This window comes from Oncorhynchus keta, chromosome 29 (genome assembly GCF_023373465.1).
Source record: "Oncorhynchus keta strain PuntledgeMale-10-30-2019 chromosome 29, Oket_V2, whole genome shotgun sequence".
NCBI lineage: Eukaryota > Metazoa > Chordata > Actinopteri > Salmoniformes > Salmonidae > Oncorhynchus > Oncorhynchus keta.
Genome location: NC_068449.1, coordinates 35,770,802 through 35,794,714, shown reverse-complemented (window position 1 = coordinate 35,794,714; position 23,913 = coordinate 35,770,802). Strand labels below are relative to the sequence as shown.

The 23,913-nt window shown below is 41.6% G+C and overlaps 3 protein-coding genes across 11 annotated transcripts in view; all 3 read left to right on the top strand.

Annotated features, from left to right (window-relative positions):
- Positions 1-8,496, top strand: part of LOC118362786 (protein PALS1-like) — a 50,757-nt gene extending 42,261 nt beyond the window's left edge. For all 8 annotated transcript variants that reach the window (XM_035743391.2, XM_052486467.1, XM_035743390.2 and 5 more), the window contains 6 exons: positions 964-1,147; positions 1,268-1,402; positions 4,237-4,404; positions 4,646-4,848; positions 5,384-5,494; positions 5,635-8,496. In XM_035743391.2, the coding sequence (XP_035599284.1) occupies positions 964-1,147; positions 1,268-1,402; positions 4,237-4,404; positions 4,646-4,848; positions 5,384-5,494; positions 5,635-5,811 (978 nt within the window). In that variant the 3' untranslated portion in view covers positions 5,812-8,496. The remainder of the gene's footprint in view (positions 1-963; positions 1,148-1,267; positions 1,403-4,236; positions 4,405-4,645; positions 4,849-5,383; positions 5,495-5,634) is intronic.
- Positions 8,497-12,076: 3,580 nt separating this feature from the next.
- Positions 12,077-22,094, top strand: LOC118362785 (eukaryotic translation initiation factor 2 subunit 1-like). Its single transcript, XM_035743389.2, has 8 exons — positions 12,077-12,245; positions 12,730-12,971; positions 13,179-13,258; positions 14,253-14,404; positions 14,683-14,789; positions 15,671-15,768; positions 20,663-20,806; positions 21,042-22,094. The coding sequence occupies exons 2-8, from the start codon at positions 12,731-12,733 to the stop codon at positions 21,165-21,167; spliced, it is 948 nt and encodes a 315-aa protein (XP_035599282.1). The 5' UTR covers positions 12,077-12,245; position 12,730; the 3' UTR covers positions 21,168-22,094.
- A 133-nt stretch (positions 22,095-22,227) lies between these two features.
- Positions 22,228-23,913, top strand: part of LOC118362784 (cation channel sperm-associated auxiliary subunit beta-like) — a 45,051-nt gene continuing 43,365 nt past the window's right edge. For both annotated transcript variants that reach the window (XM_035743388.2, XM_035743387.2), the window contains exon 1: positions 22,228-22,954. Coding sequence is in view for 1 of the 2 variants with exons in the window: in XM_035743387.2 (XP_035599280.1) it covers positions 22,901-22,954 (54 nt within the window). In the remaining variant the exon portion in view is untranslated. The remainder of the gene's footprint in view (positions 22,955-23,913) is intronic.

Below are 23,913 nucleotides of genomic sequence, written 5' to 3'. Positions count from 1 at the left end.
GTCCCCAAAAATGGATGTAGCACCGACAGCACCCCTTTTTTAATCCTATCAAAAGTGTGCGAGTTTGAGCATGTGTCTGTTAGGCCTATGGATTCTTTCTTTTTTTTATTAGCATTAATTAGATTGAGCAATAAAAGCCCCACTTTTATTCCATAGCCTTGGATCTGAGCTATGCAGCGGTTGCAAGAGTGCATTTTTCACTGGCTGTCCACTGGTTTCAAGAACAGTGATTGATAGGCAGCTTCTTGAATTCAACCATTATTGGGTTCAAATACACATAGATTTGTGAACAGCCATCCACAACAACCACAATCCGTAAAGTGCAAATAGCTAAATGAGAGAGCAGCAGTGTGATTCACATCAATGCGCTATGTAGATATCAATAATAAGTGATATCCGTATCACGGATATCGGGGGTCGCTATCGGCCTTACCTCAAAGCATTTATTCAAGTTGGATAATCTTTGGATGCCGACAGCAGTCGCACCATTTGAAGACATAGCTTGGCCTGTAGCCTACAAAAGCCGATTCCTGCTCTTTTTCCGTGATCCATCAAACACATTTGGTGTGTCACCATAGTGGTCTCTGATTTGTGGTCTGACTAGCTCCGCTGTAACAAACTTAAACGCACACATTTTTTTCAATGCTGATTTGAATGTCATTGAGAATAGAAGTGTGCAACGTAACGGATTACCGTTACCATTTTCTTTTTTTAAGTAATCCATTACAAGTAACGAATTACACGCAATCCGTTACTCCCCAACCCTGGTTGCAGAGCATGATGCTGGCCCATGGCCAATGTTGGTTTGATTCCTGCATGCATCACCATTATGAACAGTCAATTGTTTTGGAGCCTCTGCAACATGACCATATTTATAAATGAATCCTTTTTATTTAATTCTATAATATACAGTGCGAGCTACTAGAAAACCAACGTCATGTTTTGTTTACTCTATTTCACCAGGTCCATGTGAAAGCTCACTTTGACTACGACCCGTCTGATGACCCGTACGTGCCGTGCAGAGAGCTGGGCCTGTGCTTCCAGAAAGGAGACATCCTCCACATCATCAGCCAGGACGACCCCAACTGGTGGCAGGCCTACAGGGACGGAGACGAGGACAACCAGCCCCTGGCCGGGCTAGTACCAGGTACACTACCTCACAATAGGGCTCAACAACAGTGGGCAAGTGCCAGGTTATATATGCAGATTATCAGACCTCACAATGCCTGGAGAAGTGTTAACCATCTCTTCCTCTCTGTGAATGTAGGCAAGAGCTTCCAGCAGCAGAGGGAGGCCATGAAGCAAACCATAGAAGAGGATAAAGAGCCTGAGAAGTCGGGAAAGTTGTGGTGTGCTAAGAAGAACAAGAAGAAGAGGAAGAACAACTCCAAGCAGAACGACGGTAAGGCCAGACCAGCAGTGAGGGCTGTAGCAGAGATGTAGGCAGGCTGGTGTAGAACGACCTGGCCCGTATTCCCACATCGTTTGACTAAGAGTTTTTTGGTTCTGGAATGTTTAGACTTTGCTTGTTTTAATGGACTTTCCCCACACACTTTCCTTGTCATCACACTATTGATTGTTACTCATATTTCATATCCCAGGGTTACAGAAGGAGATCACTGATTTTATAGCCAGCGTTCGCCTAGAGACAATGTACTGTGAAAGTGAACATTATTACTTTATGGGCTGTAGTTTTCATGACCCCAATATATAGTAGAAGAAATGACAAGAACAGGGGAGTTTGTGACAGAAATTATTCACAACCTTTGACTTTTTCCACATTTTGTTGTTACAACCTCAATTTAAAATGGATTCCATTTAGATTTTTGTCACTGGCCTACACAAGACCCCATAATGTCAAAGTGGAATGATGTTTTTTGAAATGTTCACAAATGAATTAAAAACGAAAAGCTGAAACGTCTTGCGAGAATAAGTATTCAACCCCTTTGTTATCGCAAGCGTAAATAAGTTTGGAAGATAAAATTTGCTTTACATATCGCATAAGTTGCATGGACTCCCTCTGTGTGCAATAATGATTTAACATGACTACCTCATCTCTGTACCACACACGTACAATTATGTGTAACGTCCCTCAGTCGAACAGTGAATTTCAGCCACAAAGACCAGGGAGGTTTTCCAATGCCACGCAAAGAAGGGCACCTATTGGTAGATGGTCAACATCTGCTTTTTTATTTTTACCTATCACTTTGAGCATGGTGAAGTTATTATTACACTTTGGATGGTGAATCAATACACCCAGTCATTACAAAGATACAGGTATCCTTCCTAACTCAGTTGCCGGAGAGGAAGGAAACCACTCGGGGAATTCACCATGAGGTCAATGGTTACATTAAAACAGTTTAATAGCTGTGATAAGAGAGAACTGAGGATGAATCAACAACATTGTAGTTACTCCAGAATACTAACCTAATTGATGAGTGAAAAGGAAGCAGAATAAAAATATTCCAAAACATGCATCCTGTTTGCAACAAGGCACTAAAGTAATACTGCAAATTAACAATTAACTTTTAATCATGAATACAAAGTGTTTGGGGCAAATCCAATACAGCACATCACTGAATACAACTCTCCATATTTTCAAGGATAGTGGTGGCTCCATCATGTTATAGTTTTAAAAAATGTAATAAAATCCTAAACTCGGCAAAAAAAGAAACGTCCACACGCTGTCAAGTGCATTTATTTTCAGCAAACTTCACGTGTAAATATTTGTATGAACATAACTAGATTCAACAACTGAGACATAAACTGAACAAGTTCCATAGACATGTGACTAACAGAAATGGAATAATGTGTCCCTGAACAAAGGGGGGGTCAAAATCAAAAGTAACTGTCAATATCTGGTGTGGCCACCAACCAGCTGCATTAAGTACTGCAGTGCATCTCCTCATGGACTGCACCAGATTTGCCAGTTCTTGCTGTGAGATGTTACCCCACTCTTCTACCAAGGCACCTGCAAGTTCCTGGACATTTCTTGGGGGAATGGCCCTCGCCCTCACCCTCCGGTCCCAGACATGCTCAATGGGATTGAGATCTGGGCTCTTCTCTTCGCTGGCCATGGCAGAACACTGACATTCCTGTCTTGCAGGAAATCACGCACGGAATGAGCAGTATGACTGGTGGCATTGTCATGCTGGAGGGTCATGTCAGGATGAGTCTGCAGGAAGGGTACCAAATGAGGGAGGAGGATGTCTTCCCTGTAACGCACAGCGTTGAGATTGCCTGCAATGACAACAAGCTCAGTCCGATGATGCTGTGACACACCGCCCCAGACCATGACGGACCCTCCACCTCCAAATCGATCCCGCTCCAGAGTACAGGCCTCAGTGTAACGCTCATTCCTCTGACGATAAACGTGAATCCCGACCATCACCCCTGGTGAGACGACAACCGCGACTCGTCAGTGAAGAGCACTTTTTGCCAGTCCTGTCTGGTCCAGCGAGGGTGAGTTTGTGCCATAGGTGACGTTGTTCCCGTTGATGTCTGGTGAGGACCTGCCTTACAACAGGCCTACAAGCCCTCAGTCCAGCCTCTCTCAGGCTATTGCGGACAGTCTGAGCACTGATGGCGATATTGTGCGTTCGTCTTAGGTGTCTCACAGTACGGACATTGCAATTTATTTCCCTGGCCACATCTGCAGTCCTCATGCCTCCCTGCAGCATACCAAAGGCACATTCGCGTAGATGAGCAGGGACCCTGGGCATCTTTCTTTTGGTGTTTTTCAGAGTCAGTAAAATGGCCTCTTTAGTGTCCTAAATTTTCATAGCTGTGACCTTAATTGCCTACCGTCTGTAAACTGTTAGTGTCTTAACGACCGTTCCACAGGTGCATGTTCATTAATTGTTTATGGTTCATTGAACAAACACTGGAAACAGTGTTTAAACCCTTTACAATGAAGATCTGTGAAGTTAATTTGTAAAAACAAAATATATATATATATACGTTTGAAAGACAGGGTCTTGAAGCGAACATTAGCGAACATTTCTAAAAAATGTTTTCACTTTGTCATTATGGGGTATTGTGTGTAGATGGGTAATCCATTTTCAATTCAGGCTGTAACATCAAAATATGTAATTAGTTATGGTATGAATACTTTCTAAAGGCACTGTATGTCGACGTTTCAGTTAAAGGTTTTTCTCAGTCTCCAAGTCTCTCTTGAGCCAACGATATGAATGCTGTTTGATATGAAACTAAAACTGTCTATCTGCTCCTCCCCAGACTATGACAACGAGGAGATCCTGACCTATGAGGAGATGGCGCTCTACCACCAGCCAGCCAATCGCAAGCGGCCCATTGCTCTGATTGGTCCTCCCAACTGTGGGCAGAACGAGCTAAGACAGAGACTGCTGTCCAGCGAGCCAGACAGATTTGGAGGAGCTGTCCCACGTAAGTGTGTTTGTGTGAATTCCTGTGTGCATTTTCAAGGGTTAACTTTCCCCTTGAACTGCACACCTCGGTGCTTAGTATTACTCAAGACATATAGAATTTGGTTCATGAGAATTGTCATTTTTGTTAATTTCAGAAATGTTTAATGGTTTTGTGGCCGTTGTCTGTTCCCCTGTCCTGTTCATTTTTAAATTTTTTATTAAAAGCAATACAAATGTTGATAAAAGTGGGTTTATTCCAGACACGACACGCAACAGGCGTGATGTGGAGGTGAGTGGGAGGGACTACCACTTCGTCTCTCGTCAGGCCTTTGACATGGACGCCACCGCAGGGAAGTTCATCGAGTCGGGAGACTTTGAGAAGAACCTGTATGGAACCAGTACCGACTCTGTCCGTCAACTCATTAACACGGGCAAGATCTGTCTGCTCTGTTTGCACACACAGGTGAGGACGGGGGGAGTAGAGAGACGGAGGGAGGGGGAGAGGTAGGGAGATGGGGCAAAGGCCTGTCTTCTGTGTCTGCACACCCAGGTGAGGTAAGGACGGGGAGAGAGGTGAGACCAACAGGGAAAAGAAGAGGATAAAGGCATCTGCATGCTTCCCAGCCGAAACAGTTCGGACTAGTTGTTCAGGCACACAAAATTATTTTCTTGAGGAAGCAGGGAAATCGGCAGCCGAAGTCTACGCCCCTTCATCGGTGATTGGTCAACAGTAGGGATTCTTCAATATCTTAAATTGTTTCTGACTATTTAGAGGAAGTGTGTACTGGCTACGGTATCTCAAAATGGACAAGTGGTACTATTGCTGCTTTTTTTTCTTTCAAGCGTAGGTCTTTTTTAAGGGAGTATGCGAGCATACACGCTACGCTCTAGCCAAACTAAAGCATGCTGATGCCTTAAGAGAGCATAAAATGTCTGTTGCTGCTGTCTGACTTGTGAGTCCCACCCCCCCTCTTTCTCTCTCCTTTCTCTCGCTATAGTCGCTGAAGATTCTGCGTAACTCTGATCTGAAGCCTTACATAATCTTCATCGCTCCTCCCTCCCAAGAACGGTTGCGAGCCCTTCTGGCCAAGGAGAGCAAGAACCCAAAGGTAGTCATTTTAACACATCACAATCTGTTTTCTCATCTTTTTTTGGTAAGGTTTATCTAATAAGCCTTAGTAAAGTTAACTCACTTGACATCAAGCTATCTGTGTTCCATCTCTTATCTCCTACCCTTTCTCTACCTAAGCCGGAGGAGCTGCGAGACATCATCGAGAAGGCCCGTGAGATGGAGCAGAACTTTGGCCACCTGTTTGACGCAGCCATCGTGAACACAGACCAGGACAAGGCATATCAGGAGCTGCTGAGGCTCATCAACAAACTGGACACTGAGCCACAGTGGGTCCCCTCCTCCTGGCTACGTTGAAGCAGCAATATAATACAGACACAACACTAACCTGACACAGCACTCACTGGTTCAATGAAGAGCTAGAGCTACCCTGGATCATGGACATTAGTTGCCCAGGGGGAAGACAATTATTAGCTGAAAATTTGCCTTGACTCCATTCTCCAACCAGAATCACAGTATGAGACTAGTGGAAGATCCTCAATCAACACTCAATCTGAAGATGAATAAAACACTTAAAATGCTTATCACTACATGTGATGTTGAACTGAACTGAGCCAAGCTCTTCTCTTCCCTTCTGAGACTGCCTGGGGAAATTAATTATTGTCTTATTATTGCTCTGATTATTTGTCCTTTTTTCGTTGCTGGATTTCTCTTCACTAAATTAACTTTTCACATTCCAGAGAAGTATGTAAAGACTTGGCACTTGGTGGCAGAAATCAAATTAGTGCTTCTATTCTGCTTTTGATAACTATTTATAATTGTAAATATATTCTATTTTTAAGAAGCTTTCGATAATAAGAAGAACCCATAGCTTCTATCTATGGCAGGGATGGGCAACTTTGATAAGGGTTGGGGCCACAAAAAAATCTCAACTCATCATGAGGGGCTGCAGTGGCTTGCAGGTCTGCGTACCCACATCCATACCCAGACATGGTCAGAGCTTGCCTTAGCCTTTTGGGGGCTCTAAGTGAAATGTTGTTGGGCCCCCCACCCCACTTTGCGAGCATAAAATGTCTTTGGGGGAAGGGGGCAGTGAAAAACTCGTACACAAAACTATAGACACACACACTGGTTGTACCCTTGCTGTTTCCTTGACCCCGTGTGTGAGGTCGGGTGTGTGTGTTTGTTCAGTAATGTATCATCACGGATGTGATTTGCTCACCTAATGAAACCATTTGTGAGGTGATAACATCCCGGTGTAGGACTATGGGTCATGATCAGTTATTTACTATATAGGGAATAGGGTGCCATTTGGGACACAGTCATGATCTCTTCATCTAAACTAGAGCAGCCCTGCTTTCAAATACTATTTGGATCATTGAAAATAGAATTGTTTGAGAACGGTAATCCCTACCCAAACTGTCTCTCCAGGTCAGCAAAAAGCAAAACCTTAAAAGTATTTGAAAGATTTAAAATGCTATTTGAACCCTGGTCTGCACTAGAGCACTGTATAATGCTGAAGGTTCATCTGAATGGTTTTTTGACACCACATTAATTAGACAATCTGATTTGAGAGATGGTGAAGCGCCACTTTCTCCTACTTACCTTATACTCTTTTCACACTATCATGCCAACCAAAACTGGAGTGTGCTGGCTCTGATATTTTCACATTTTCCTTTCCAGGAACTATGGTGGATCGTAACCAGGTCAGTGCAGTAAAGCTTGGCTCAGTAGTGTGAAAAGGGTACTGGAGGATAAACCAGTCCTAACACACTTACACTTACCTCTACCCAAGCACTACGAGTCATCGCTAAATAGAAAACTGTCCTGTCCCGAATCACAGGATCTAAACCAACAGTGATGATATTGAAGAAAGATTATTAGAGGTGTTTAAAAGTTATGACACTAAAATCTTGAGGGTTAACTTTATCTATGTCTTCATTTTCTTGATCTCAGTATTCGTCATGCACACTTCCTGTGCTAATCTGTAGGATTGTGACCATAGAAATTGAATTATATTTCTACAAGTGTAACCAGCAGTATTCTATTCATGGAAAACACTAAGGAACATCTGAGCACCGCTGTCTGTGGGATTATCTTAATAATCAATACTTCATAAATGCTTTGTTTGAAATCGATGCATTTTATAATTAACTTAAATGCATTATAACCTATCCAACTATGCTGTATTTTAATTCAGTAGTATTCACCTCATGCGACATCTTAAATGTGTGATTTTATTATTTGTCAGTGATTTTTCAAAGCTGTTATTGAAATGTTGTTCTACTTTTTGATATGGGTCTGAATTTAACTCGACCGAACTGAAAAATAGTTGTTTTTGTTTTTGCATCTGGTGTTTATGATCAGGTTTCAGCTCACCCTTGATTATAATATGCTGACTGTGTGTGTGTGTGTGTGTGTGTGTGTGTGTGTGTGCATTCACAGAGACAGGACTGTCACTGTAATGCAGGCAAGTATTATCTCTAGTAGACAATGGGAAATAGTTTTGCAAAGACCATTTCACATTTATTTTTGGTTATTGGTGATAATCATGGTGTATCTAGATACTTAACATTTGATATATTTATAATGTTAAAGATAGATTTAAGTACAGAGTAATGCACCTGTAGAATGATGACTCGAACGCCTATCCATCCCTCCGTTGTGGATCAAACTCCAGGAACCGCTCAGTGCTAGCCTGATCCCAGATCTGTGTTTTTTATGCAGCTCCTCTGGCGTTTTGTCATGTTTCCCATAGAAGCTGGCTACATAGGGCCGTATTTAGTTTCTCAGAGTGGAAGTGCTGATTTAGGATCAGGTCATCCCTATTCATTGTTATTATTATCAAAAAGGGGGAAATTATCTTAGATCAACACTCCTATTCTGAGAATGGTGGCCATTCAGATCTGGGACCAGTCTAGTTCAGAATGTCTATCCCTTTTTAGTATACACAGTACACACCTTGTGTAGATTTGCACCGTTAACTGGGAAGTAGAACTAATGAATGTAAAGTTGCTGTATTATTAAAAATCACTTTCTTTAGATCTGTTTTTGTATGAATTATTCAAGTGGATTAAATACCAGATTGATAGAAGTAGAGGCGGGTTATTTGATTTATTCAGCATTGTTTAAAGAGCTGCTGTAGAAATTATAGGAATGTATGATGATGCCAAGAGGTCAGACTACAGAGATTGTGGGGTCAGAGTTGATTGACACTAAAATATAGATAAGATAACGGAACTTGAGTGAGATTGAAACCTTTTTCATTGTATGATAATGTCCTCCTTTAAAAGATCTGACAGGGGTATTCAAACATTTGGCACATTAATTTGAATCTCAAAGCAAGGTGGAGCCATTAAACCTAAATTACTTTTCTTGAACTAAGGCCAGTCTCCTCAGACTTGGCGGCAGCACCAAGCGTAGTCAACAGCCACTCCCTTAGGGGGAAGAGTATGAGGTATGCACTAATTTCTATGCCATGTAATATGTAAGTGGTCAACTCAACACAGAAGTGTACAAACATTCCATGCCATGTGTTTTCCAGAAAAAAACATGACAAGAAAAATAACCTCAATCTAATGGTGACACCTCATTGCTCATTTACAAAAGGCACAAAGAAAAACAAGAAACTGAATAAGAGATGAGAAACCATGAAAAAACATGAAGAAACCCATGAGAAACCCGGTGAATCCAAGTGAAAGCTATGATCCCTTATTGATGTCACTTTTTAAATCAACATTAATCAGTGTAGATGAAGTGGAGTAGATGGGTTAAAGAAGGATTTTTAAGCCTTGAGACAATTGAGGAACACTTTCGACACCTTGTAGAGTCTATGCAATGGCAAATTGAGGGCAAAAGCGGGGGTAAGTGCAACTAAAAAAAATGTATTTGTCACATGCGCCGAATACACCTTAGAGTGAAATGCTTACTTACAAGGCCTTAACTGACAATGCAGTTCAAGAAATAGTTTAAAATATTTACATAAATGAAAGTAAAACAAAATAATATACAGGGGGTACAGGTTAGTCAAGGTAATTTGTACATGGGGTAATCCCGTCTGGATTACTGCAATTCGCTGTTGGCTGGGCTCCCTGCCTGTGCCATTAAACCCCTACAACTCATCCAGAACGCCGCAGCCCGTCTGGTGTTCAACCTTCAACCCAAGTTCTCTCACGTCACCCCGCTCCTCCGCTCTCTCCACTGGCTTCCAGTTGAAGCTCGCATCCGCTACAAGACCATGGTGCTTGCCTACGGAGCTGTGAGGGGAACGGCACCTCAGTACCTCCAGGCTCTGATCAGGCCCTACACCCAAACAAGGGCACTGCGTTCATCCACCTCTGGCCTGCTCGCCTCCCTACCACTGAGGAAGTACAGTTCCCGCTCAGCCCAGTCAAAACTGTTCGCTGCTCTGGCTCCCCAATGGTGGAACAAACTCCCTCACGACGCCAGGACAGCGGAGTCAATCACCACCTTCCGGAGACACCTGAAACCCCACCTCTTTAAGGAATACCTAGGATAGGATAAAGTAATCCTTCTCACCCCCTTAAAAGATTTAGATGCACTATTGTAAAGTGGCTGTTCCACTGGATGTCATAAGGTGAATGCACCAATTTGTAAGTCGCTCTGGATAAGAGCGTCTGCTAAATGACTTAAATGTAAATGTAATGGGTAAAGTGACTGCATAGATAATAAATTGCGAGTGGCAGCAGTATAAAAACCAAGGGGCGGTGTCAATGTAAGTAGTCCTGGTAGTCCCCACATATGCTCTCTCTAATTCTCTCTTTCTTTCTCTCTCTCTCGGAGGACCTGAGCCCTAGGACAGTGCCCCAGGACTACCTGACATGATGGCTCCTTGCTGTCCCCATTCCACCTGACTGCTGCTGCTCCAGTTTCAACTGTTCTGCCTTATTATTATTCGACCATGCTGGTCATTTATGAACATTTGAACATCTTGGTCATGTTCTGTTATAATCTCTACCCGGCACAGCCAGAAGAGGACTGGCCACCCCACATAAGGTTTCTTCCTAGGTTTTGGCCTTTCTAGGGAGTTTTTCCTAGCCACCGTGCTTTTACACCTGCATTGTTTGCTGTTTGGGGTTTTAGGCTGGGTTTCTGTACAGCACTTTGAGATATCAGCTGATGTACGAAGGGCTATATAAATAAATTTGATTTGATTTGATTTGGTAAGTTTAAGTTGTCGCCTCGTTCACGCATGTTGATGAAAGTCGTATTTTATCCCCTCATCTGATTAATTGTTCAGCAATCTTATGTCTTGGGGGTAGAAGCTGTTAAGGAGCCTTTTGGATCTAGACTTGGCGTTCCTTTAACAATTATTTGGTCCTTCCTCTGACATCGCCTCGTATATAGGTTCTGGTTTGCATGAAGCTTGGCCCCAGTAATGTACTGGGCCGAACGCACTATCCTCTGTAGCGCCGGTCGGATGGCGAGCAGTTGCTATACCAGGCGGTGATGCAACCGGTCAGGATGCTCTCGATGGTGCAGCTGTAGAACTTTTTGAGAATCTGGGGACCCATGTGAAATCTTTTCAGTCTCCTGGTGGGTAAAATGTGTTGTAGTGCCCTCTTCACAACTATCTTGGTGTGTTTGGACCATGATAGTTTATTGGTGATGTGGACACCAAGGAACTTAACTCTCGACCCGCTCCAATTCAGGCCCGTCGATGTGAATGGGTGCATGTTCGGCCCTCCTTTTCCTGTAGTCCACAATCAGCTCCTTTGTCTTGCTCACGTTGAGGGAGAGGTTGTTGTCCTGGCACCACACTGCCAGGTCTCTGACCTCCCTGTAGGCCGTCTCATCGTTGTCTGTGATCAGGCCTACCATTGTTGTCGTCAGCAAACTTAATGATGGTGTTGGAGTCGTGCTTGGCCACGCAGTCTTGGGTGTACAGGAGGGGACAAAGCACTGAGGGGCCCCCATGTTGAGGATCAATGTGGCAGATCTTACCGGCCCGTCAGGAAGTCCAGGATCCAGTTTCAGAGGGATGTAGTCCCAGGGTCCTTAGCTTAGTGATGAGCTTTGTGGGCACTATGGTGTTGAACACTGAGCTGTAGTCAATGAACAGCATTCTCACGTAGGTGTTCCTTTTGTCTAGGAGGGAAAGACACTTGCCAGTTGGTCAGCGCACACGTCCTGGTATTCCGTCTGGCCCTGTGGCCTTGTGAATGTTGACCTTTTTAAAGGTCTTGTTCACATCGGCAATGGAGAGTGATCACACAGTCGTTATTGAACAGCTGGTGCTCTCATGCATGCTTCAGTGTTGCTTGCCTCAAAGAGAGTATAAAAGGCATTTAGCTCATCTGGTAGGCTTGCGTCACTGGGCAACTCATGGTTGGGTTTCCGTTTGTAGTCTAATAGTTGGCAAGCCCTGCCACATCTGTCGAGCGTCAGAGCCGGTGTAGTAGGATTCAATCTTCGTCCTGTAACTCAATAATAGGAATGTGTTTTTAATGTTTTGTGTACTCTGTGTCTACCAGTGTCTTTGTTTAACTTGCTTCAAAACACTCACAGGGTGACACCTTGTGGAGAAATCACAAACTGCTCATTTCAATGGGAACTCTATTTGCTAAAATACCGATGGTATTTTTTGGGAGTGCATGTCTCCAGTTCCGCTTCCGGGTAAGTTTAAGTTGTCGCCTCGTTCACGCATGTTGATGAAACAGTCGTATTTTATCCCCTCAACTGATACATTTCAATTGCTACAGTTTAATGTAATAACTTATAATACAGACATTCATATAGTTAAATCTCAAGTTGTGGATCTACTATATAAAGTGAGTATAACGTTTGATTGTGAAGTTCTGAAAGAATGAATGATTGGTGATGAACGGATGAGACTCAAAAGCGTTACGTTAGCTAGTTAACATTAGCTAACCTGTCCCTCAGGCTAGTATCCTATCGAGCTGGTTTTCTAGCTACATGTGAATGTGTTTTAGCTAGATAAGGTTGGTTAGATTTGCTTTGCTAGTTAACTAGAAACCCATCATTCAGAATAAGCTGGCAGTCACTGGCAGCTGTTTGCTACTGCAAGCTAACGTTAGCCTGCTACTTATACAGTACAAAAGTTTTCTTCCAACAACGTCTGTTCACCTACTTAGTTCTCTGCCCATGATCATTTGCTATATAATGATCTACATTTTGCAAGCATTACGCCTGCTTGGCAAAGTGTGATAACATACAGGCAGAATGAGAATGCAATGACTACTATCCTCTGCTGCTTACTCACATACTTGAAATCATCTTGACCACCGAGTGCAGGATGCCATCGATCAGCTGTAGATTCTACCAGCACAGGTTTCCAGAGGTGGACGATGTTGTGATGGTCAACGTGCGCTCCATCGCAGAGATGGGAGCCTACGTAAGTCTACTGGAGTACAACAACATTGAAGGCATGATCCTCCTTAGCGAGTTGTCTCGCAGACGTATCCGCTCCATCAACAAACTCATCAGGATCGGACGCAACGAGTGTGTGGTCGTCATCCGAGTGGATAAGGAGAAAGGTGAGAGGAAAAATGCTCGGAATGTGATGGGTTGACATGTAGCCTGGTCCCATATCTTTTTGTGTTGCCTTGCCAACTCTTGTCACCAGATAACCATAGGATTTGGCAAGACAGAAATAGATCTGGGACTAAGCTAGTTGTCCTGTTCTCATTGTGATAGGAATATACTATACTTTACCGGTTCATTTCCCTGCTCTCTCTCTCTAGGTTACATTGATCTGTCCAAGAGAAGAGTTTCACCCGAGGAGGCAATCAAGTGCGAAGACAAATTCACCAAATCCAAAACGGTAGGTTATCTAAATCCGCGCATTATAAGACTTAAAGTGCCAAAAGTCCTTGTTTTTACATGTCCCTTCCATGTACCCTCTGACTTCTATGAAGATTTTAACCCACTTAAGCAAAGCCTTTCTCCAAGATTTTACCATCATTCTAAAGCCCTAGTTATTTGGTTGCTTTGATGGTAATTTCTGAACTTGATTATTTATTAGTGAATAATTTACTGTCCATCGTTTATGGTCAACCCTGTTACGTGAACTGAACTATATTTAATATGGTGAAACTATTCCTTTTTAAATATATATATTTTTAAGATACATTGAACATCTAATAGTCAAATCACAGTGTTAAAGCAGGTGAGCTAGTTCTGCTCTTTTTGGCAATTTTCTGGTGTTTTGTGGTGGGAAACTGAGTGGGTCGAGCATAACATGTCAATCATTACCTGAAGATGGAAAGGCTAGAATTGTTTAGTTTTTTAAAACGTTTTTGTGAAGCTTTCATTCAATTGCCGCTCCCTTTTGCACACGACAAGCTCCCCTGTCACAAGGGGATTTATGCATGATTTAAGATTAAATCGTCAATCCTGTTACATTATTTGGCACTTACGTTTACATTTGAGTAATTTGGCAGATGCTCTTATCCAGAGCATTCTTCTTAAAATACCAAGATGAGACACAACCACATATCACACATGTAAGTACATTCTTCCTCAAATTTACTATAGTCATTTTTATTTATTTAACCTCTTGATTGCTATTTATGACAATGTTCAAATTTGGTGAAATAAATGTTGTTTTTTTATATATATATTTTTTTTTACCAATAAACACTTCTCAAAAGTCGCAGAGTTGGTGGAACAACCCTAGATACTCTTTTGCCTTGGGCTGACAATGTAGAAGGGCTGGTTATGTTAAGTTTTGGTACTCTTAGACGTGTTGTCAACTGATATATTCAGATATCATTTCTGGAGGGGAACCTAGACTTGTGTGTCTTCTGTCATGACAGGTGTACAGCATATTGAGGCATGTGGCTGAGGTTCTGGAGTACACCAAAGATGAGCAGCTGGAGAGCCTGTTCACCCGCACCGCCTGGGTGTTTGATGAGAAGTACAAGCGGCCTGGATACGGAGCCTATGATGTCTTCAAACAGGCTGTGGCGTAAGTACTGACAACCTGGTCAGGGTTGGTGGACGGGATTCTCTTGTTTAGACATTTATCCACAAAAATATGATTTTCCATTCTTAGTTTCAAACAGACTTATGGAACTAGAAATGGAAGAAAAATATTCCATAGATTAGTCTCCTGGTTAGATACAAATCTGCCCAAGCGAGACTAGATGCAAATCTGTTTCTCTTGCATCAATAGACATATTATTTAGCTATTGCCCTGGACCTCCCAGGTTTGAATGTGTTAATGACTGGTGTTTTGGCCCACAGGGACCCAGCCGTTTTAGATTGTCTGGACCTGACAGAGGAGGAGAAGGCTGTCCTCATTGACAACATCAACAGAAGACTGACCCCACAAGCTGTCAAAATCAGGGCAGGTATGTACACCTAACACTTACCTGGGTACATGTACATCATATACACAGCAGTGTCTTGGTGAATCTTGATATAGCATTATACTAATGTGTTAGCAGTGGCGGATTTAGGGAGAGGCGACATGGGCAGCCCATGCTGACACGGCACGGGGCGCCCACACCATTTTTAAAATAATAATAATAATAATTTGGAATGGTGACATTTGTGCGATGAGTTATCTATCGCTCATTTGCACATCACATCAATGATATCATGTCACCGTGTGGGACTGTGGGTCAATTAACCTTGTCGGAGTGGGCGCCCCGATTCTAGTTTATGAGCTAGGCATGCTACTGCCTGGGAAGGTCTCCAACTCAGAAGTACGAGATGAGGAGGGGAGCGGGGGTAGGTTGACCTCAGGTCTCCCCACTGGAAGCCCGAGGTAGGGGGAGCGGGGGAATCTGTCAAATAGCACACCTCTAACTTTGTACAGTACTAATGCAATTAGTTGTGCAATTTAGTTTGTGTTTCTTGTTTGACGTGTAATAAGCAGGTTCTCTTCTTTATAAGTGTGTTATTCTATTTGTGTGTGTGTGTGTAATATAGGATTTGTGCAATTTAGTTTTATTTGTTTTTTTGGTTAGTAATAGTGTAATAATTCAATAATTGTTTTCTTTGTATTTATATACACTTTGTTTCTATTTGTCTTTGTTATTACTTTTTGATATTTATTAGTCTTTTGTATATTTTATATTTATATAGTTTAAAATGTTATGATTATTTGTGTTGTTCCAAATGTCTGAAGGGGGGTTCGCCCATGGAGCCATACAAGCTAGAACTGCCGCTGTGTGTTAGAATAATATTTTTGGGAACCCACTTAAGCCAACTCCCATGTCTCCCTCAGACATTGAGGTGGCCTGTTATGGGTATGAGGGGATTGATGCTGTCAAAGAAGCGTTGAGGGCGGGGCTGGGCTGCTCCACAGACGCCATGCCAATCAAGGTAAATAAAACAACAACAAACACCCCTCAATAGTCCGTTTCTTTTTTACGGACCCAGATTAAACATAGTATAATCCTAGACCATTGGTATTCAGACTTTTTCAGCAGGGATCTCATTTTTTTTCCCAATAATTTATTTCCTTAAAAAATGGTTTTATATACACTACCATTCAAAAGTTTGGGGTCCTTGTTTTTTTAAAGAAAATCAGGTTTTGTCCATTTAAATAATATCAAATTGATCGGAAATACAGTGTAGACATTGTTAGTGTTGTAAAATTACTATTGTAGCTGAAAATGGCAGATGTTTTATGGAATATCTACATAGGCGTACAGAGGCCCAAGGCTAATTGATCAGTAGAAAACCCTTTTGCAATTATGTTAGCACAGCTGAAAACTGATTTAAAGAAGCAATAAAACTGGCCTTCTTTAGACGAGTTGAGTATCTGGAGCATCAGCATTTGTGGGTTTGATTACAGGCTCAAACTGGCCAGAAACAAAGAACTTTCTTCTGAAACCCGTCCATCTATTCTTGTTCTGAGCAATGAAGACTATTCCATGCGAGAAATTGCCAAGAAACTGAAGATCTCGTACAACGCTGTGTGCTACTCCCTTCACAGAACAGCGCAAACTGGCTCTAACCAGAATGGAAAGAGTAGTGGGAGGCCCCAGTGCACAACTGAGCAAGAGGACAAGTACATTAGTGTCCTAGTTTGAGAAACAGAAGCCTCACAAGTCCTCAACTGGCAGCTTCATTAAATAGTACCCGCAAAACACCAGTTTCAACGTCAACAGTGAAGAGGCAACTCCGGGATGCTGGCTTTCTAGGCAGAGTTGCAAAGAAAAGGCCATATCTCAGACTGGCCAGTAAAAAGAAAATATTAAGAGGGGCAAAATTACACAGACACTGAACGATTGGAAAAAAGTGTTATGGACAGACTAATCTAAGTTTGAGGTGTTCGGATCACTAAGAAGAACATTCATGAGACGCAGAAAAAAATGAAAATATGCTGGAGGAGTGCTTAACGCCATCTGTCAAGCATGGTGGAGGCAATGTGATGGTCTGGGGGTGCTTTTGTGGTGGTAAAGTGGGAGATTTGTTCAGGGTAAAAATAATCTTGAAGAAGGAAGGCTATCACTCCATTTTGCAACGCCATGCCATACCCTGTGGACGGTGCTTAATTAGAGCCAATTTCCTCCTACAACAGGACAATGCCCAAAGCACAGCTCCAAACTATGCAAAAACTATTTGGGGAAGAAGCAGTCAGCTGGTATTCTGTCTAATGGAGTGACCAGCACAGTCACCGTATCTCAACCCTATTGAGCTGTTGTGGGAGCAGCCTGACCGTATGGTATGTAACAAGTGCCCATCAAGCCAACCCAACTTGTGGGAGGTGCTTCAGGAAGCACGGGGTGAAATCTCTTCAGATAACCTCAACAAATTGACAACTAGAATGCCAAAGGTCTTGCAAGGCTGTAATTGCTGCAAAAGGAGGATTCTTTGACGAAAGCAAAGTTTGAAGGACGTTATTTTATCAATTAAAAATCATTATTTATAACCTTGTCAACGTCTTGACTATATTTCCTATTCATTTTTATGTCAGAATAATGGTAGAGTGATTTATTTCAGCTTTTATTTATTTCATCACATTCCCAGTGGGTCAGAAGTTTTTAGAAACACTCAATTAATATTTGGTAGCATTGCCTTTAAATTGTTGGGTCTAACATTTTGGAAAGCCTTCCACAAGCTTCCCACAATAAGTTGGGTGAATGTTGGCCCATTCCTCCTGACAGAGCTGGTGGAACTGCTTCAGGTTTTGTAGGCCTCCTTGCTCGGACATGCTTTTTCAGTTCTGCCCACAAATGTTCTATAGGATTGAGGTCAGGGCTTTGTGATGGCACATCCAATACCTTGACTTTGTTGTCCTTAAGCCATTTTGCCACAACTTTGAAAGTATGCTTGGGGTCATTGTCCATTTGAAAGACCCATTTGTGACCAAGCTTTAACTTCCTGACTGATGTCTTGAGATGTTGCTTCAATATATCCACATCATTTTCCTGCCTCATGATGCCATCTATTTTGTGAAGTGCACCAGTCCCTCCTGCAGCAAAGCACCCCCACAACATGATGCTGCCACCCCTGTGCTTCATGGTTAGGATGGTGTTTTTCGGCTTGCAAGCCTCTCCCTTTTTCCTCCAAATATAATGGTCATTATGGCCAAACAGTTCTATTTTTGTTTAATCAAACCAGAGTACATTTCTCAAAGTACCATCTTTGTCCCCATGCGCAGTTGCAACCCGTAGTCTGGCTTTTTTATGCCGGTTTTGGAGCAGTGGCTTCTTCCTTGCTGAGCGGCCTTTCTGGTTATGGCAATCTAGGACTCATTTTACTGTGGATATAGATCATTTTGTACCGGTTACCTCCCACATCTTCATAAGGTCATTTGCTGCTGTTCTGGGATTGATTTGCACTTTTCGCACCAAAGAATGTTCATCTCTAGGAGACAGAACGCGTCTCCTTCCTGAGCGGTATGACGGCTGCATGGTCCCATGGTATTTATACTTACTATTGTTTGTACAGATGAACGTGGTACCTTCAGGCGTTTGGATATTGTTCCCAAGGATGAACCAGACTTGGAGGTCTACAATTTTTTGGGCTGAATTCTTTGGATTTTCTCATGATGTCAAGCAAAGAAGCACTGAGTTTGAAGGTAGCCCTTGAAATACATCCACAGGTACACCTCCAATTGACTCAAATGATGTTAATTAGCCTATCATAAGCTTCTAAAGCCATGATATAATTTTCTGGAATTTTCCTAGCTGTTTAAAGGCACAGTCAACTTAGTGTATGTAAACTTATGACCCACTGGAATTGCGATACAGTGAAATAATCTGTCTGTAAACAATTGATGGGAAAATTACTTGTCATGCACAAAGTAGATGTCCTTACCGACTTGCCAAAATGATAGTTCAACAAGAAATTTGTGGAGTGGTTGAAAAATTAGTTTTAATGAATCCAACCTAAGTGTATGTAAACTTCCGACTTCAACTGTTCATACATACATACAGCTCAGGAAAAAAATGAAGAGACCACTGCAATGATCAGTTTCTCTGGTTTTACTATTTATAGGTGTGTGGCAAATGGCAACTGGTCAAAATAAAAAACAATATGCAGTGTTGTCAGACCTCGAATAATGCAAATAAAATAAGTTAATATTCATTTTTAAACAACTCAATACAAATGTTTTAATTTAGGAAGAGTTCAGAAATAAATATTTGGTGGAATAACCCTGATTTTCAGTCACAGCTTTCATGCGTCTTGGCTTGCTCTCCACCAGTCTTTCACATTGATGTTGGGTGACTTTATGCCCCTCCCGGCGCAAAAATTCAAGCAGCTCAGCTTTGTTTGATGGCTTGTGACTATCCATATTCCTGTTGATCACATTTCAGAGGTTTTCAGTTGTCATTTTCTGAAAAGAAATGCTCTAAATGACAATATTTTTATTTGGAAATTGGGAGGAATGTTGTCAGTAATTTATAGAATAAAACAAAAATGTTAATTTTACCCAAACACATACCCATAAATAGTAAAGCCAGAGAAACTGATCGTTTTGCAGTGGTCATTTTGCAGTATTCAGAGCCCTTGACTGTTTCCAAATTTTGATACTTTACAGCCTTATTCTAAAATGGATTCAATCGTTTTTTTCCCCCTCCATTTATCTACACACAATACCCAAAAATGGAAAAGCAACAACAGGTTTTTAGACATTTTAGCAAATGTGTATTTAAATTATTATTTTTTTTAAATCACATTTACATAAGTATTCAGAACCTGTACTACTCCATGCTTCATGGTGGAATCCACACATGTGGAGATCATCCGTTCACCTACTCTGTGCCTTACAAAGACACTGCGGTTGGAACCAAAAATCTTGAATTTGGACTCATTAGACCAAAGCACAGATTTCCACCAGTCTAATGTCCATTGCTTGTGTTTCTTGGCCCAAACAAGTCTCTTGTTCTTATTGATGTCCTTTAGTAGTGGATTCTTTGCAGCAATTTGACCATGAAGGCCTGAATCACAGTCTCCTCTGAACAGATGATGTTGAGATGTGTCTGTTACTTGAACTCTAAAGCATTTATTTGGACTTTCAATTTCTGAGGCTGGTAACTCCAATAAACGTATCCTCTGCAGCAGAGGTAACTCTGGAACTTACTTTCCTGTGGCGGTCCTCATGAGAGCCAGTTTCATCATAGCGCTTGATGATTTTTGCGACTGCACTTAAAGAAACTTTTAAAAATTCTCGAAATGTTCCATATTGACTGAACTTCATGTCTTAAAGTAATGATGGACTGTCGTTTAACTTTGCCTATTTGAGCTGTTCATGCCATAATATGGACTTGGTATTTTACCAAATATGTCTGTCTTCTGTATACCACCCCTACTTTGTCACAACACATTAAGGAAAGAAATTCCACAAATTAACTTTTAACAAGGCACACCTGTTAACTGAAATGCATTCCAGGTGACTACCTCATGAAGCTGGTTGAGAGAGTGTCAATTGTGTGCAAAGCTGTCATCAAGGCAAGGGATGGCTACTTTGAAGAGTCTCAAATCTAAAAAAAATATATTTTTTGGTTAGATGATTCCACATTGGTTATTTCATAGTTTGATGTCTTCACTATTATTCTACGATGTAGAAAATGGTTAAAAAAATTAAGAAAAACCCTTGAAATGAGTAGGTGTGTCCAAACTCTTGACTGGTACTGTATACACATTAAAAATATATATTAAAAAAGACAAAAGCATCCACTGAAAGTGACTTTTAGTCCAAGATCTGTGTCAGGGAAAAGGCTGTATGTAATCACAACATATTGTCTCTTTGGGTCCCTGACAGATTAATCTGATAGCGCCGCCGCGCTACGTCATGACCACCACCACACTGGAGCGCACAGAAGGTCTCTCTGTCCTCAACCAGGCCATGGCTGCCATCAAAGAGAAGATTGAGGAGAAGCGAGGCGTGTTTAACATCCAGATGGAGGTCAGTACAATTACCTTATTGTCATAAGTTACATAAAATCATGTTTGCTGTATTTTAATACACTATAGAAAGAGGGGGACAATGGAATGTCCAAGGTGGGGTGGTTAGAAGTTTCATGTAAATAAGAAAATATTTAAAAAATCTTGCGTTAAAACAGTATTATAAACAGCAACAATGTTCAGGACATTGCACCCAATGTCCATGTGTTAATGTCTTATGTTTTCCTCCCCTCCAGGCGAAGGTTGTGACAGACATAGATGAGACAGAGCTGGCCCGCCAGCTGGAGCAACTAGAGAGAGAGAACGCTGAGGTGGACGGAGATGACGAAGATGGAGAGATGGAGGCCAAGGCAGAGGACTAAACTAGATGAAGAACTGAGGGATTGGATACGACGACGAGACCAATTATACATATGCAGTCCAGAGCACGTATTCATAAAGCATCTGAGTAGGAGTGCTGGTCTAGGTTCAGACCACCCTACCCCCATATGTAATCTTATGCATAATGATCTAAAAGGCGAAACTTATCCTAGATCAGAACTCCTATTTTGAGATATTTCATGAATACAGGCCCTGTCTGATGAGATGACGAACTTCATGTCAAATCAAGCATTCTAGAACGTCTCTCCAACTGAACCCTTTGGTTCAGTAGCAGGGACCCTCTCAGAGAGACTGATAGAGAGATGGCTACAGGCACTGACTGTCATACTGCCAAACACAGGGCTGGGAAAGGCCTCTGTGATTATACCAATGGACACAATAAGAACTGAATATGATCACTGAACCCTAGCTGTTTGAATTGCATCAGAACGGGTGGGTTGGGGTAGGATTAGCCTATTTATGCTGTAGCCAACATCTCTCTGTGTGGAAGAGTTGGCTACAGCACATATAATACAAAATGGGACAAGGCTTGGGTTGGTGGGGTGGTAGCCTGGTCCCGTGCTGAATGTTCTTTAACCAACTCTTTGTGACACATACAGTATAGGACCAGGCTAGAGTGAGTAGGGGTTTTGATAGATTCTGAGAATATAATAAGATGAGTGTTTTTTATATAGCAAGGAATGAGTACTTTTAAAAGTGGCCTTGACTGTCTCCCCAACTCCATCAAAGGACAATAGCTTTCTTGTCGTTTTCCAGCTCAATATGGTTCAAGTGAAATGTCGGAAGGGAGAGTATAATGCTCACCTAACCAACTCACACAGATCTTTATAACTTAGGGTGCATTCTGGATGTATTTCTATTTTGACAGAACTACATTCTTAACATTACATTAAACAAATAAAAAAGTACCTTTGTGTTGTCAGGTTAGAAGTGATTCATGCACTTAAATTAAATGTGGGATGCAGTTATAGCAGAAACTGTTTCAGAAAGGTCAATGTGAGTACTCCTTTATCAAATATTTTTAAATAAGATGTTTTATTGTTGTCACACAGGATATGTACAGTGAAATGTGTTGCTTTATATGGTCTGCCATAGCAGTATCAGCACACCTGGAGCAAATTAAGGTTAAGTGCCTTGCTCAAGGGCAAATCAACCTTTGCGACTGGGTTACTAGTCAAACACTAACAGTTAGGCTACCTTCCACCCATTCACAAAATAAGCAAATTAATCATAGTCGGCAGGACAAGCACGAGATAGTGAGATCCTATTGGCGCGTTCTTGCATATATTTGTGGTTTTCCGTTATGGGACGCCTACTCTGAAATGCGCATCTAAACAACGCACTTTTTATAAACTTTGGTAAAAGGTAAAGTCTACATAACTTAATCTACTCTGTACGTAACATATTCTAGTTCGGGGAACAGAAAATTGTATTGAGATCAAATGTTTCATCGATGAGTAAATTGGCACTGCCGGTCCCAGAGTTTCCTGTAGAAACGGCCGGGGAAACATCTGGCTCTATTTTTGCTAATATCGCTGGTTGTAGTTTGGCTGCACTACAAATCCCAGAATTCAGTGTTAGCAGTTGGTAGCAACCCTGAAGGCTTACTAGTCAATCATCTGTAGTGCAGCAAAATATATATTTTAAAAAGTTGTAAATGTTTTGCTAGTTGACTGAAACTATACATAAATTACAGAAGCAACGACTCTGCAAAATGGCTAGCTCTGTAGGGCGACAGACTATGGAGATTAATCGACCTTCAATCAAGGTAAATATCTTTGAACATGTTAAAATAACTGTCGACATTTACTTTTCCTCAGCCAACAAGATGGGTAAGTTAATGAACAGCAAAATCACTATCCTATGTGAATCTACTATAGTAGAAAAGTTTAGGCTACCTATTCTATTGGTCAGCTTGTCGAGAAAGATTGTCTATTCCAGTCTGGACATTTGTGGGAAGATAGATTCCAAATGCATACAACCAGTAGGCCTATGCTGCATAAAACAAAAACGTTAAAAAGCAATGAGTCTGATGCAACAGATCAGAACATGTAGCTTAAAGTTGATAAACTATTATTTATTAAGATTATACGCACAGTAATGCACACAAGGCAGTGAGTGGGCTACGCAGGAATGTTCGTTCCATAATGCAATTGGCGGGAAAACACCATTGTCGAGAGGGCACTGCACATTCAAGCGGTTTCATGTGACAGATGAAAATATTCGCTAGAAATGTAGAAAGAGGAGATCTAACTTGAAGCAATGTAAGACACGCCTCGTAATATATATTAAAACGTTCAGGATTTAAACGGTTAAGTATGTTTTCAAAATACATGTTTTGAAAAATGAGCCTCCCAGCTCGTTGCAAAGTGAAGTGTGACGCGCTGATGAAGCCTGCCTGGGGGGAAAAAAAGGTTTTGAACGGTCATTCAACTCCGGCCTGTATCTATCTGTATGTGTGTGATTAAAAAAAAGATACATAAGGAAAATAGTGTACACATGCACCAAGTTAATTCCACAAAATTATGCAAATTAAGCATGATCAGTCATGTATGTACATAGACTGTTGAATCCATCAATGAATAGGCTAATAGGCAAATTTTGCAATGGGATTTTTTCTTCTGGACAATTGTACGGTGGCAATTTTATTTATTGGCTTTACAATTTTTTTTATCGGAAAAAAGCCTGCTACCTGGCGAAAGGAAGCCCTCTGTGTAGGTACAGACT

Coding starts and splice junctions, on each gene's coding strand:
- LOC118362785 (XM_035743389.2), top strand. CDS start 12,731: ATGCCATCGATCAGCTGTAGATTCTACCAGCACAGGTTTCCAGAGGTG. Junction 12,972..13,178: donor CCGAGTGGATAAGGAGAAAG/GTGAGAGGAAAA, acceptor CTCTCTCTCTAG/GTTACATTGATCTGTCCAAG. Junction 13,259..14,252: donor AATTCACCAAATCCAAAACG/GTAGGTTATCTA, acceptor CTGTCATGACAG/GTGTACAGCATATTGAGGCA.